The sequence below is a fragment of the Elgaria multicarinata genome, chromosome 1, assembly GCF_023053635.1.
Source record: "Elgaria multicarinata webbii isolate HBS135686 ecotype San Diego chromosome 1, rElgMul1.1.pri, whole genome shotgun sequence".
Lineage (NCBI taxonomy): Eukaryota > Metazoa > Chordata > Lepidosauria > Squamata > Anguidae > Elgaria > Elgaria multicarinata.
The window spans coordinates 179,870,877-179,885,998 of NC_086171.1; the positions used below are offsets into that span (position 1 = coordinate 179,870,877).

The 15,122-nt window shown below is 43.9% G+C and overlaps 1 protein-coding gene across 1 annotated transcript in view; it reads left to right on the forward strand.

Moving 5' to 3' along the window:
* The window catches only part of CEP250 (centrosomal protein 250), a 41,216-nt gene extending 26,766 nt beyond the window's left edge, over positions 1-14,450 (forward strand). Inside the window, exons 24-33 of the mRNA XM_063144491.1 lie at positions 581-938; positions 4,027-4,154; positions 4,731-4,851; positions 5,169-5,323; positions 7,296-9,746; positions 10,303-10,431; positions 10,740-10,892; positions 11,792-11,899; positions 12,510-12,557; positions 13,463-14,450. Of these exons, the coding sequence (XP_063000561.1) occupies positions 581-938; positions 4,027-4,154; positions 4,731-4,851; positions 5,169-5,323; positions 7,296-9,746; positions 10,303-10,431; positions 10,740-10,892; positions 11,792-11,899; positions 12,510-12,557; positions 13,463-13,759 (3,948 nt within the window). The 3' untranslated portion in view covers positions 13,760-14,450. The remainder of the gene's footprint in view (positions 1-580; positions 939-4,026; positions 4,155-4,730; positions 4,852-5,168; positions 5,324-7,295; positions 9,747-10,302; positions 10,432-10,739; positions 10,893-11,791; positions 11,900-12,509; positions 12,558-13,462) is intronic.
* Positions 14,451-15,122: the final 672 nt, after the last annotated feature.

Here is a 15,122-nt window from a genome sequence, read left to right on the forward strand (position 1 = left end):
ATTCCAGTGGTGGGCGGGAGCTGAAAGCTAAAGGGGCGGAGCAACGGCAAAAAGGGGCGGGCCCAAACACCAAAAATACCAGCCTAGTTTAGCTTAAAGCTCTTACTGGCAGTAGCTAAGCCTTAAAATAGGCATTCCAATATATTAGAATGGGGGAAAACTGCCAAAACCAGGAAGCCCCCAAACAATGGGCAGTTGGGGGAAAGGGGCTTCTTGTGGGGAATCCCGGAGGGCCAGATTGGGACCCGAGGAAGGTTGGACTTGGCTCCCCCAGGCTGGATGGACTTGCACCATGGACTGCAGGTTCAGCATCACTGCTGTGGATGCTGAGTCCAAGTGAGGGAGGCAGCCAGCTGCTTGATCGGTTTTTGCTGCTACCACGGCATTGCTTAACTGTGGTGTCATGCTTGCTGTTCTTCTCCAGCCCACTGTTTTATTTATAAAAACAGTAAAGCCATATATGTACAGTAGCACATCTATAGTGGAGCCATTTATGTTCATAGTGGGCTATGATGCCCAGTCCCTTTAACAAACACATTGATTCAATCTTTTCCTTGCAAACTATATCCTTCCCCCACAGATGCAGTCACTCAAGCAAATGATGGCAGAGAAGGAAGCAGCCCTGGTAGCTCATAAGGAGCAGCTCGCCCAAGACCTGGAAGAATCCTGTGCTAGTGAGCGACGTGCGAAGGACTCCGTACAGAGGCTGGAGGCTGAAGTGTCTCAGCTGCGCCTGAGCCTGTGCAACACAGAGAGCCGGGCCGACGCATTGGCGTCGGAATGTCAGCGCACTCGTTCAGCCCGTTGGGAAGCGCAGTCCCAGCTGACCAAGCTGCGCTCCGTTCTCCAGTACATGCTATGCAACAGCCCTGAAGCAAACTTGGAGCACAGTGGGCAAGGAGACGCAAGCGTTTGGAGCTCATTGTCCCTTAGCACAGGTGAGGCTGTGAAGCGAGTGGGCTTGCGTTAGGCCCTTCGCAAGCAGATCGTTGGCTGTGTGCAAGAGCCGGAATCCTGCAACGGCGGGAGTAGATTTTTGCTCCTAGGCACTTCTTTTCTATTCTGATCTATTGAAATAGCACATAGCCTTTCACCCTAACCCAGCTTCATATGGGATGAAGGAACAGCAAGATTCCTTAAAGTTAATACGGTGGAAGACACCTTGTTCCTTTCTAAAGCCCAGTTCATGCGAAGAGCAGTGGCCACTTCAGCATTCATCACTAATACTCTTGCTGCAGAGATCTGTATGTGGACTACAATCAAATGCCTCTGCCAGACATTACAGATCACATATTTTTGCATCCACACAGCCTGACTTTGGGAGGAGGGTGCTACAACTTGTTCCCTCCACATCATAGTCTTGGCAACTGTTTTCCTTTCCCCCCACTCCAGGCATCAGATTAGCTAGGGCACTGTTGGATGCCTCCCCCACGCCAAACAGAGAAAGGAATGTTGGGCACTTACTGTGACGATTCCTTCTGGTTTGGTATGATGGAGACATCCAAGCCACACGCTATTCTGAGAGGTGGCTGAGTTATACACGGCCAAGTCTTTCTCACCTTATCACTCCAACTTGTGCCAGGTCCACTTCTTGTAGGGGGGGGGGGAAATCCCACTGGTCTCTCTTTCCTTCCTATTTTTCAACACAGCTAAGGACTCTTTCGGTTAGGCTCTGTCTCAAGCTCAGGCACATACCGGAGAAGCTGGCACTGAGCTTAGAACAAAAATCCCAGAGCATGGCGTGAAGGCACATGAGGCAGCCACTGTGCTGAAGCTAAGCAGGTCTGGGACTGGTCAGTGCTTGGAGGGGAGGCCACATGGGAACCACATGTAGCCACCTTGAGTTTCTTAATGGAAGAAAGGCGTGATATAAGTGTAATAAATACAAATATAACAAAAATCTAGGTCACAGATCCTTGCTTCTCCTGTGCAGTAGGGGATATTAACCCACTGTTGGATGTCTCCATCACACCAAACCAGAAGGAACCTTCATGCTAAATGTTCCATTCTACTCTAGTTTACTTGTACATGAGTAGAACCCCCTGTGCAGCTGGGGACCCTTATAAAACAGGATCACATGGAGAGTGAGCATGAATAGAACCCTCTTTCTGATCTTGCTGCTCAACCTAGCAAGGGTGGAGATGTTGGACACAGTGCAAGCGTATGTGACCCTGTAACCCCCCCTTATATGTGTTTATACGCCCTGTTCAGGATATAAACTGCTGGTCAAGCACCCCTTGCAAATATGTGGCACCTATCAAGTCATTGGCTATCTCAGATAGACAGGGTAGAATTGATCTTTCCTGAAACTGTTGATTGGAATAGTCAAGGGGAAAGAATAGGAGGATGCCAAGTGGAGGCAGAGCCAACTGTTAGTACAAAGGGTTGCATCCGGTGGTGTCACCCCCTGCTAAAGCGGAACTTCTACTACTTGCGGAAACCCCATTTTCATCCTTGTGCAAGTGTCAGATACAATACTTTGATTCTTCTTGCACTCATTTTTTCACAAGTGTAGTGTAAAAGCACCCACTCTTGGACTTTTTCTGCTAGTGCAAGTCTTGAGGTTCATTTGCTGGACATAAGTCACCCATCATCTTGTTACAGGATGGCACAAGTTTTGTGTAGAAGGGAAACCAACTGTGTCCTTTAATGAAGTCCTTTGTTGAGTTTCTGAGCCCTGTTGGGAAGAGCAATGAAATCTATAGTGATGTTGGCTCTTGAGCTGAACTGCTTCTCGGGGCGAATCCCTACCGTCGTTTCAGTCCCAAGTCAATACATTTTTATTTCTCCAGGCATTTAACTTGGTTTTATTGTTTTTGTCTGCTCTACAGTTTTGTAATTCAGTTGCCTCTCAGTTTAATTATTTGTATGACAGATATTGTTTTTATTATATTTCATTTTTTATTATTGCACGCCACCCTGGCATTCATTTGGATGAAGGATTGTTTAGAGGTTTTTTTAAAGTAAATAAATAAAAACAGAAAGACAAGGTTGGGATGGTGAACTTGGTGAAAGATTTATAATGCATAGCAGGGATGGGTGGGAATATAATAACTTTTACATGGAATATTGCTTATGATCAAACAGAGGGTTGTATCCTTCCGAGAGTACCACCCTAAAGCATACTGTCAGGTATGCTTTAGGGTGAATTCCTGCATTGAGCAGGGGGTTGGACTCGATGGCCTTGTAGGCCCCTTCCAACTCTGCTATTCTGTGATTCTATGACCCATTGAAATGAATGGGACTTGTTAGACGAACATTAGATGGAACCCATTGGATACGACCCATAATTCTCGGCAGGATGAGAGGGCCGGGAAGTGCAGGACATAGAATAATGGGCTGAAGTGACAGGAAGCCAGATTACAGCTGGACATCAGGAAAAACGCCCTGGCTGTTAGAGCAGTACGACAATGGAACCCATGACCTAGGGAGGTCGTGGCCTCTCCCACACTAGAGGTATTCAAGATACAGTGGGACATCCATCTGTCAGGTGGATTCCTGCATTGAGCAGGAGGTTGGACGTGATAGCCTCATAGGCCTCTTCCAACTCTACTGTTCTATGATTCCATGATTCCTAGGTCTAGCTACAAACATTTGCTATTGGGATCTTGGATTATTGTTGTCTGTGGGGAAGCACTGACACCTTGTGGATTGTGTGGCTAATGCACTGGCTGTGATGACGAAATCATTACTTTGCAGGTAATTCAGGGCCAAAGTAGAAGTTACAAGAGACAAGGAACTGTTGCCGCCCTGCCTTTCTTTACTTTCTTGTTCTTGGAACATCTAATACAGCTCATGTATGGCATGATGTCCTTGTGCTGTGGATCTCTCCCATCTCCTCACCCTCACCTTGTGATAGATGTTACAAGAAAAAAAGAGCCAAGCAACGTGGAGCAGTGGCAGCTCCATTTCTCTTATAGCATCGAGTCTGGCCTTCAGTGAAAGCTCCTTCTAGATTTTCCTTGTCTCTCTCCTATCCATAACCCTTTGGCTAGATGCTCTTACAGAGGAGGCTTATTTTTCCAGAACAGGAGAACGAGATGGGACCAGCTCTGTCTCAGCTTAAGGACTTTCCCGCAGAGCTTACAGTGGAGAGAGTGGCAGAAGCTATTCAGGACCTGCGGCAGAATCTGTGGCAGGCTCGGCTAGAGCGGGTAATTCTCCCCCACCTTCTTTTTTTTTTTTTAAAAAAGTAAGCGTGCCACTGTCCTCTCTTGGCATGTTAAGTTGCTCCCAGTTGTAGGTGTTTAAATGGAAAGCCAGCAAGGTTTTCAAACACACAGAAATCGTCAAAGCAAAGTTAAAGGCAGTTAGGAAGGCTCAGTCACACTAAGTTGCTTGCAACTCTGTGTATTAGAGGAGTGGGCAACTTGTGCTGTTTTGGCCTACAACTCCCATCAGCCGTTGCCAAGATATTCATAGTGAGGGATGCGAGGAGTCGTGTGGCAATTTTTGAGAAGAAAAAACAGCTGGCAAGAAAAGCGCTAAGCACCCACTCCAACCACCCACACTGCCTCCACTCAGTACTGCAGCCTCCAGCAACTCCTTTCTGTTTTAAAAACATGCTGGACACCCTTACACATAGAACTCTGTCTATTATGTAGTTTGGCCCTGAAAAAATGGATTTGTTGTTTCATTGTCCCACGAGGTGGCTGGTCCTTCCGCCCTTTTTATATATGCTCTCCATTGGACATCTGTAGCATACATTGTAGCCCTTGCTTTTCTCACAGGATGAGATGAGGAAGAATTCTGAGAAACTGAAGCAAGAACTCGTTGAAAATGAAACAGAAAGGGACCGTCTTAGTGCCAAAGCCCAAGAACTGCAAAAGTGGCTGAACCAAAGCCTGGAAGGTACAAATAGGATAACCATGAACCTTTCTATGCAAGGTCTATTAGGGCTTTGAGACAAATTATGTGGCAGGAATTGGGTGTACTATAAGGGGGAACAAACCAGGAATCCAGCAGGGGCAGGAGACTGATTGGTTAAAACCAGACATCTGCGATGAATTTTTGAAAAAAACAGTTTCAAAAGGTAGTTTCAATTGCAGGAGCCAGTAGCTCATTTTGGAGCCATTTTTCTCTAGACATTATCATAGATGTCCACTTTCCTTTTTTCACAGTACAGGAGTCATTGTTTCTTTCACTCCTTCATATCTTCTCCATTTCAGAAAAAAATATGGCAGAAGGCAAACGGGGCTCCCTAGAGTCTGCCTTGAAGACAGAGGTCATTGCCTTCAAAGAAGAGAATGTGGCTTTGCGTGGGAAGGTGACTGCTTTGGAGAAGACTCTTGAAAGTGCAGAGAAACAAAGGAAGGATGCATCGGTGAGGCTGGCCCTTGAGAATATCTGATAGAGAAGACTACTGTCCTGCTTGTTACATGGCATCTAATTAGGGACTTTCTTGATTTATTTGCGTAATTACCAATGCCCCCCAAAGTGTTTGTTTAGTCCGTAGGGCAGGGGTGCCCAACCTCTTTAAGCCTGAGATCTGGATTCAATTTCAAGTGGTGGATGGAGCCAAAGGCCAACAGGGCCCCCCAAAAATGCCAGCATATTTTAGCTCAAAGCTCTTACTGCCATTAACTTACAGAGAAGCAATTCAACAATTTAGCATGGGGAGCAGGAGGTGGGATGTTCAAAAGCCGGGAAACTACCAAACGATAGTCGGTGAGGATTTGACCCGTGGGTCTGATCCTAGGGCAGCTAACGAAGCATTGAGAAACAATAAATACAGTGAAACATGAGGAAAATAAGAAAGCATACAAGAGAGCAATCCTGTGGCCCTGTGACAGAATCTTGAGAGTCATAGGATACTTCAGTTTCCTGAATCAGAGGTTGGAGACAGCATTCCCACCTCGGACCCAGGAGTCTGAGCTCCTCACCCCCTCAGCGTTGTAGCCGGCGCAGAGAGAATTGTGCTGGCGACCTCTCCGAGGCAGCACAGGCAACCTTCTAGGGAAGGGGAATGAGGCAGTTCTGTGGGTGGGGAGGGGACTGGGAAAGTGGGAATACGAGCTGTTGCCAGGCTTCCCTCGCCTCCATCCCTCTGCCTCCACAGAGCCTTAGTTAGAAGGGTGAAAACACAAAGTGGGGAGAATCCCACTCTGCATAGGATTCCCATCAGCCCCTGAGTTCAGAGAATCCCGATAGGATTGCATCATAAACTACAACAGCAACAGTCCAGTCTCCACCAGCCACACTTCTAATGGCAACGGCACCCGGAGAAAAGCCTCGTGTAACTATCTCAGTGGACAAGCAGGTAGATGTGAGAGAAAGCAGTCCAATAAAAGGAGGAGGAAGAGAAGAAGACTGATAGCGTAGTGGTTGGTGTCAGACTTGGGCTGGGGATGTTGAGGTTCAAACTACACTCTGCTATAAATCTTATTAGGTGACCTTGGGCCAGTCATTGGCTCTGAGTCTAGCCTACAATATAGGGTTGTTGTGAGAATAAAATAGAGGCGGGGTGGAGTGGGGAAGAACCATGTATACCATACTGACCATACTGAGTTCCTTGGAGGAAAGGTGAGATATAAATATAATAAATAAGTAAAAGATGGGCGCCTAGAGGAGATTAAAACCATGTACATTGATGGTGCTATATAAATAAGTAATAATAATAATAATAATAATAATAGGGCATGTACTCTTGTATGCAGTGAGTCACTATTACGGATTTCCCTTATCTGTGAAAGCAGCCAAGGTTAGCCGCCCCGCCCCCCCGGCCATTTCAGGGTTATCAAGGCAGGATTCTGCCACTTGCGTCATTTCACATTTCCAGCTTGCACTGTTGACACTGGATAAGTTTTATGAGTGATTAATGTGGGGCAATCACAAATACTAATGAAGGCTACAAAGAAGAAAGTACTGGCAAAAATAGTCAAATTCAAAGAGACTTCTAATTTTTAATTAGACTTTTAAGAGCACTAAAGGGGAATTGCTTGCTCCATCTATTTCTCTGTTCTGGTTCAAAAAAATCTCTTCATCCAGAACAAATATTAGCTGCCCTCTAGTGAACATTTCAGAAGTTATGACCAGATAATTTGTCTATGTTTGAGAGTGATACTGCTTTTGCAGACATTTTAGTTAAAAAAAGAATGGTGACCAGTTTGTTTTTATGCAGTGCTTATATTTGCAATAACTATGTTTCATATTAATAAACATATGGAATAGTTAAGGAGGAAAAAGTAGAGATGGTTTGGTGAACATCAGCTGCTGCTTAGAAGTCAACTGCAGTCCACTTCTGCATGGGGCAATTACAGAGACTCTATTTTTGAGTCATTGCTTTTGTGTTTCAGAATGAACGGGACACACTACAAATGGCTAAGGAAAAAATGGCATGGGAGCTGGACCTTTTTCGGGAATCCATCAGAACTTCTGAGATTCGTGCAAATGCCATGGAAAAGATGAATCAGTCCCTGGAGCAAGAGCTTCAAACTACTCTCTCAACACTCAGAATTAAACATGAGGAAGTAGAGGCTTTTCAACAAGAAGCAGGCATGGGAAGAGCTTTACAAGAAAAACTGGATTGTCTAACCACTACGCTAGAAAAGAGAGGTGAAGAAATAAGGTCCCAGCTACAACAAATTAGGGATCTGGAGAGGCACAGAGAAGTGCAAAATGCTGCTGTAGAACATCTCACTAAAGATCTAGAAAAGCAAGGTCAAGAAACTGAATCTCAAAAAAGAGAGCTAGAAGAACTGAGAAAGGAGAATAAAATGAAGAAGGCTGTTCTAGAGAAACTAAGTCTAGATCTAGAAGAGAAGCTTCAAACTGTGAAATCTCAACAAGAAAAGATCCAAAAACTGGAGGAGCTGACGCAAAACCAAAAAACTATCATGGAAAGCCTGACTGTGAATCTAGAGGAAAAAATCAAGGAAACTCAAATCAAGGAGGAAAAAATCCAGTTTCTGGAGGAGAATGAGTCATCCCAAATTGGGGCTTTGCTGAAAGATCTCAGTGAGTTGAAAATACTGCTGAGTGAAAAAGATTGGGAACTCACATCTCAAAAACAGCTACTTCAAGAGCGGGAAGAACAGAGGGAAAAACGTGAAAAGTCTCTTCACACAAGCCTAGAACACATGAAGGCAATTTTGCGGGACAAAGAAAGAGAGGTAGAATCTCAGGGGGAACAGATAGCGAGTTTACAGCAACGGGAGGTTCAGGGGGAGGAGCAACTCTGTGAACTGCATGAGAAACTAAAACAGGCGGCATTCACCCTGACCCAGAGAGATCAAGAGCTTGAGACACAAAAGCAGCAAGTAAGAGAGATGGAAGGAGAAATGGAAACGGAACTAAAGGCTCTTCGTGAACTTACAGCAACAACACAGCAATCTTTGAAAGAAAAGAATTCAGACCTGGAGTTCCTAAGAAAACATGAAGAAGAATTGGAGAGGCAGATAAGAGCTCTGCTTGGAGATGTCCAATTCAGCACCACAGTTCTAAAGGAGGGAGATGGTGGTGCAGAGTTTCAGAAAGAGCAAATAAAACCAGTCAAGGAAGAAAAACTTCAGGAAACCACTTTTAATATCTTGGAACAGCTCAAAATGGTGCTAAGGGGGAAGGAGCAAGAAATGAAAAAGCAGAAAGAAGAACTTGAGGAGGAGAAAGAAAGGGTAGTGAGAGAAATGCAAACTAATCTTCAGGAAGCAAAACAAGCTTTGAGGAATGGAGAGAGGCAACTTGAGTCCTTAAAGGAGGAGAACCGGCAACTTCAGCAACAAGAGGAAAAAGCAATGGCACAGACCAAATCTGTCTTGGAGAAACTGGAATTCACCAGGTCTTCTCTTCAAGACAGGGGCAAAGAGACAGAATCATTACAGGCGCATATCAAGGAACTCTCACAGCAGAAGGAGCAGGAACAGAACCGAGTTGCAAGCCTACAGCAAGATCTGGCTAGGCTTAACCAATTACTGACAGAGAAGGAAGAAGAGCTTCTCCAGCAGGCAAAGCAAATTAGCTCATACCATGTTAAAATAGAAGTCACACTAGCAGAATTACAGGCATGCCGGAATCAGGCAAGTCATTTGGAAGGAATAATTAAAAAGCGAGACCTAGAGAATGAGAGAGACCTCCAGAAGCCCCAACATAAACATGAGCAGATAAAAGAGGACGAAAAACTTCCTAGAGAAAAAGAGGGATTTCTAGAAGAAGGACAAAAAGAAAGAGAGAAAGAGATGAAAACTCAATATGAGAGAGGGCAAAAGAAAATGGAAGATGAGATTAAGGCGCTTCAGGAGAACATACAGCATCTCCAATATGTGCTTAAGAAAAAAAATGAGGAGTCTGAATGGCAGAGAGGCAAAGTTGAACAGCTGGAAGAGAGGGTCAGGGGCAAAGAGAAGGAATTGCTAACCTACAGTCAACAGCTGAAGGAAGTAATTTCAACCCTGAGGCTTCAAGATAGCGAAGAGGACAGTTTACAGAGCCATATACAAAAACTTCTCATGTGGAAAGAAGAAAAGACAGACAATAGCAAAGCTCTTCAGGAAAAAGACCAACGACTGGAATGGCAAAAGGAAAAAAATCAACTCTTGGAAGATGAGAACAGAATAAAGAGACAGGAATTGGATCGTGTGACAGCTGTTTTGAAGCAGACTGAGAGTGGAGAGATTGAATGGAGAGAGAGAGCCCAGAAGTTGGGTCTGTCTCTAGCCAAGAGCGAAGAGGCCCTGAGAGCCCTGAGGGAGGAAATGGCAATTGTACAGAATATGGTTTCGGAAAGGGACAGGGACAGGATTCATCTTCAGGTAAGCACCTTGGTGTTTCTGTTTTTAAAAGCCTGCATGTTGCTATGATATGACAAAAATTTAATATATTTTGTGCTTTTTATATTGTATTTTGTATTTGTGTTTTTAGATTGTTGGTTGTTTTTATGCTTTTCATGATTTTAATTTTTGTGATCCGCCCAGAGAGTTTCGGCTATTGGGCGGTATAAAAATGTAATAAATAAAGATATAAATAATAAATAAAAATTAGTCAGCATACTGTAAAAATCACTTATGCCATAAGATTATATTATGTCATGGTAAAGTTATACCTGTCCTGGTGTTGACTTCAGAAATATCCCACTTCATTGTGTGAAGCTGGTTTAAAATGGGATTTAACTGGCCTCTAGGATATGAATAATAAAATGAAGCAGGAGAGGAAGAAAAAAACCCTAAGTGACTGTGAGGTTGACACTGTCATTTACACATAATTCACGTATGCATAAAGTTCTCTGTAGTCATAACTTCTCTGTTTGTGGAGTTTGGGTGAATACTCCGGCACTTATGTGAGTGAATAGTATTGCTTGTTGTTCCACAGGAACAGTTGGATTCAGCTTTCAGAGTTCTGGAGGAAGAGAGACGTAGTACTAAAACTCTGGCATGTGAAGTAGACCTGCTGTCCACAGAAAATAATATGCCAGAGATAAGGCATCAAGAGGCTGGAGAGGTGAGATAAAAGGACAGATGGGAAGGATACTAGAATAGAGCACTATCAAACTGTGATGTAAAAGTGGGCATTTCTGAGTATGTCTTTCAATGTCTAGCTTAGGGGGGCAATTACCTGGTTCTAAAATTTCCTGCAGCAACTGTAGTGGAAACAGGGAAACCTCTTCAGAAGAAGGAAGGACAGTGGACTTCCCATGGAGCAAAATCTCCATTAATTCTGGTAGCTATCTACATGTACTGCTTCCAACCTCTTGTTTCCTTACCTTTTGTGGTCCCTGCTCACCCAGCACTGTTTTCTGCATCATGCAGGCTATGAGAAAAGAGGGAGAGCTGACATGGTTGACTGAAAGACGATGCTTGTACAGGCGCCTCCAGCTTCTTCAGCAGGCCGTTGCCAGGCTGGAGAATGATAAATGTGGTCTAGAGCAGCGCAATACCCGGCTTAGAGATGCACTGGAGCAGGTGAGATTCCTTCTAAGGGAAAACCCTAAAAAAACAAAATCAGCATTATTTTCTTTCCTTCCCCATTCCTTAGTATTACATCATGCCTGTAATCATTCATTTTGCATTCTTATAGATAGTGACCCGTAGGGTGACCATATGAAAAGGAGGACAGGGCTCCTGTATCTTTAACAGTTGCATAGAAAAGGGAATTTCAGCAGGTGTCATTTGTATATATGGGGAACCTGATGAAATTCTGTCTTCATCCCAACAGTTAAAGGTGCAGGAGTTATACTAGAGTGCCCAGATTTAAAAGAGGGCAGGGCACCTGCAGCTTTAACTGTTGTGATGAAGAGGAAATTTCACCAGGTTCCCCATATATACAAATGACACCTGCTGAAATTCCCTTTTCAATACAACTGTTAAAGATACAGGAGCCCTGTCCTCCTTTTCATATGGTCACCCTAGTCAGTGACCCGGTTTGCATGATCAAAACAAGCCATCGTGGCTTATTTAATTACCAGGTGGCTTGTTTAAATTGGTAGCATGTGCTGGGCTCCATTAGCTTAATTAACTGCCCCAATACGGCTTGGCTTGCTTGAAGGAAAGCAAACCTCAAATAACCTATGGCCGGTTGTTCAGTTATTTGATTGTGCAAACTGGCCCACTATAACAGTGCCTGCTTCTTGCATTCTTCCAGTGCAAATTTGTCTTCCTTTAATTATTTCATAGGCTGGTACTTCTTCGCTTTTCTCACACACTCTTTCAGAGGTGCCCTATTCAGCCTACTCTGCTCCGGTACTTGGAGTGGGTCACTTTCACAGCTGGAAAGCATTTTTATACTTCTATCCTTTGGTCCTGAGCCCACTGTTATCATCTGCCCTTTTGGTATTCTCTCCCCCCCCCCTTCTTGACTGCAGGTAGAACGAGAACGGAGGAGACTGAAAAGGAGCCGTGGAGACTTTTCTCTGAGTTTTGGAGACTCCCAGGCTGACTCTGGCGCACAAAAGATCCCATCCTTTGCCAAGGTCTGAATATTTGCATATTCTGAAATCACTTAAACACATCCATAATATTTCATCTTCTTTGTGGCCCTGAAGGCCACATCAGGCAGAGCTAAGGTGCCACACAAGTGTGCGTTCACACAAACACACACACAAGCCTGCACTTTCTCTTGCTGGCACTAGCGTTAGCAAAGGAAACACTTTCCTTATCTCCAGTTTCTCATCAGAGATAAAGAAGCGATTCCCTTGCAAGAGCTTGCCATGGAAACCCTAGGCTTTTTCATAGCTAACACTAATGCTAGCAAGGGAATCCCTTCTCTTACCTCCAACCTCTTCTCAGAGAGTGTTAGCCCAGGAAACCCCAGGCAGTGCCATGCTGGTATTTTTGGTGCGAGGGTGGGGGGTTGTTCTGGCGGGCTGTCTGCAGCCCATACTTTGTGCACACCTCTTCTAGATATTACCATGCTGTTATTACTAAATTGGATTTAAGTGACATACACAAATCGCAGCCTTGGGTTGTCCTTGAATAAATGGGAGGAAGGTTTAAGGCATACAGATGTTTTTTTCTTCCTAAGTAGTGGGCTTCTTGAAAATAAGGAGTGATTGAATCTTGTCCTCCCCCAATCCTGTCTAGGAAGAAACCCAGATTCTCCATAAGCAGCTGGCAGAGTTACAAAAACAGGTGAGTGGTTCACATCTGGAGCACATTGAAGCTCTTACAACTGTCGTCTGCTTCCTCCACCTCTAAAGAAGTGCATCTCCATACTGGCTGAGCTCTTACAGAGGTTCACTGTCAGTGCAATCCTATCTACGTCTACTGGGAAGTAAATCCCATGGAGTTCAGTGGAACTTACTCCCATGTAAGTGTATATAGGATTTCAGCCTGAGGCATCTTATAATCAATAGTTTCCAGGTAAGTCTTTAAAGGGGAGAGTTGTGTGCCTTTAAATATATATATATATATATATATATATATATATATCTTACTGTCCCTCTTATACTTCTCAATTCATTGTTGATCATGTCACTCTAGTTTTTTTTTCCTTGAGTGTTTCTATATGTGTGCAAGATATTCCAAAATCTGTTCCTTCTCCATGCTTCCATGCAGCAGCCATAGAAGGAACTGCAGTGCCTCCATTCCTAGGTTACAAAAGCAGCCTCAGAGGACTTCATAGAGGTTAGAAAGGGGCTGTTGGAGGCAGAGGAGAGGAAGGACAGGCTGTGAAAAATCCTTTGGCCTCTCCAGCCCCAGCCCTGGAAGCTCAGAGGCCTGTCCAGAGAAAAACAAAACAAATAGAGGATAGAGAGGTGAAAATCACCTCCATCACTCCTCCTACCCTACTGGCAGCAGCCCAGCAGGGCACTGGATATTCAGAAGCCTCCAGGTTTGGAGGCTTCCTTCTAATGGAGGCATAATCCTTGGGATTGCACCCTAATTTACTGTACAAACATTGGAAAGTGTTAAAAATGACAAATAATACACTGGAAGATAGAGACTACACTTTGTATGAGTCTGAAGGTGTTTCTCGCTGAGAACCAGAAGCCTAGAAAATAAGATCTTCTTGATGTCATCTTTTCCCTCTTTAGGTTTCTGTTCTACAAAAGCAGCTATCACTAGAACGGAAGCAGAAACAGAATTATATTAACTCCTGTGCCAAGACAAACCGAGAGCTTTCAGGTTTACATCAAGAGCTCTCAGATTCTTTAGCTGCTGTGGCCAGGGAACCTGAGGCTACTATTCTGGAATCGGAGACCCGGAAGCTCGATGAAACCCTGAACCACAGCTTGTCATTGGCAGCGGCAGGCTGGGATGGCCTCTTGTCTGGAAAACACCCAATAAGCTCAACACCCAAAACAGCCCAGCAAAAGGTCTCAAGGAGGTAGCAGGATCCAGAAACTCTGCAGAAGTCAGAGCACTAAATCTGCAATTAACAGCAGCTTTTTCAGTCAGTGTAAATTTCCACCATATTGAATTGCAACTAGCGCTGTCTTTTTTAATGATTTGTGTTCCGGAGCATTGCCCTCAATTAACTAGCCCTTGACTTCTAGGACCCATCCTGCCAACTTTTAACCTTTGGGGTATAATTCCATACTATTCAGAACCAATTAAGCTCATGTGAATACAAGCTGTGAAATAACAAGAGCAGCTGTTAGCTTGAATAGTAAATGGCTGAAGATGTGCACTGTGGAGCTTTTGTCACAGAAGAAAATTCTGAGCCAGGTCACAAGAATGATAGCAAAAGAGAACTGCTTATAACTATTGAATTTCTGGTGGGAAGAATAGAAGTTCATTACAGAACTTGAGTCCTGAGAGAGACTGAGCTTATTAACATTACTTCTAGCCAGTTTTTTGCAGAGACTCAGGACAGAAGGGAGTGGTCTCAACCGAAATTGTTGAATTCCTAAATATTATTATTGAGTAATAAGACATTTCTTTCAGTTTTGATGTCTTATCCTGTTCTAAACTGCTGCCCAGCAACTTACTGTAAAATGTCTCCAAACTTATTTTTATAATATTTTTGTACTAAAAAGTTTTCTTAATATTTATAATATATTTGTTTTAACTTGTCTCAAATTTTCAATTCCTGTCTTCTTAGCTTCTATTTAATTTAATTAGGAAGTTGTATTTTCTCTGTTGACTCTAGCCCTGACATCAGTATAAGAACATGCTCGAACATGCCTCTGCTGCAAAAACAAAAGACCCCACCCAACCCCCGCTGAAGTAAGTCTTCTCTATAATAGATTTTCCCTCATATCCTGGTGGCTACTCTGTCAAGTTCAGCTCTGAGTTTCCTCCATCTATGGCCAGTCAGATATATCCCTCAGCTGCTCATGAGCAGAGCACCTGTTTATTTATTTACTTACAATATTTATATACTGCTCCACATTGAAAATTTTGGAGCAGTGTACAAGATAAAATAAAATAAAAACAGAATAAAACACTTTAAAATAGATTTTAAAAGAAGCAAAATGTACAGTAAACCGTGGCTAGACATTAAGGAAAGGCTTCCTGGAATAATGACGTTTTCAGGAGGCGCCGAAAGGAATGCAAAGTTGGCCCCTGCCTGATCTCCAGAGGCAGGGAATTCTATAGGAGGGGGGCCACCACACTGAAGGCTCTTCCTCTGGTGGACTCCAATTGGAGGATAGGTCTATGTGGAACCACCAGGAGCATGCCCTCGGATGACCTCAGTGACCAGGCAGGTTGATAGCGGAGAAGGCGCTCTCTCTATTATTCTTACTAAGC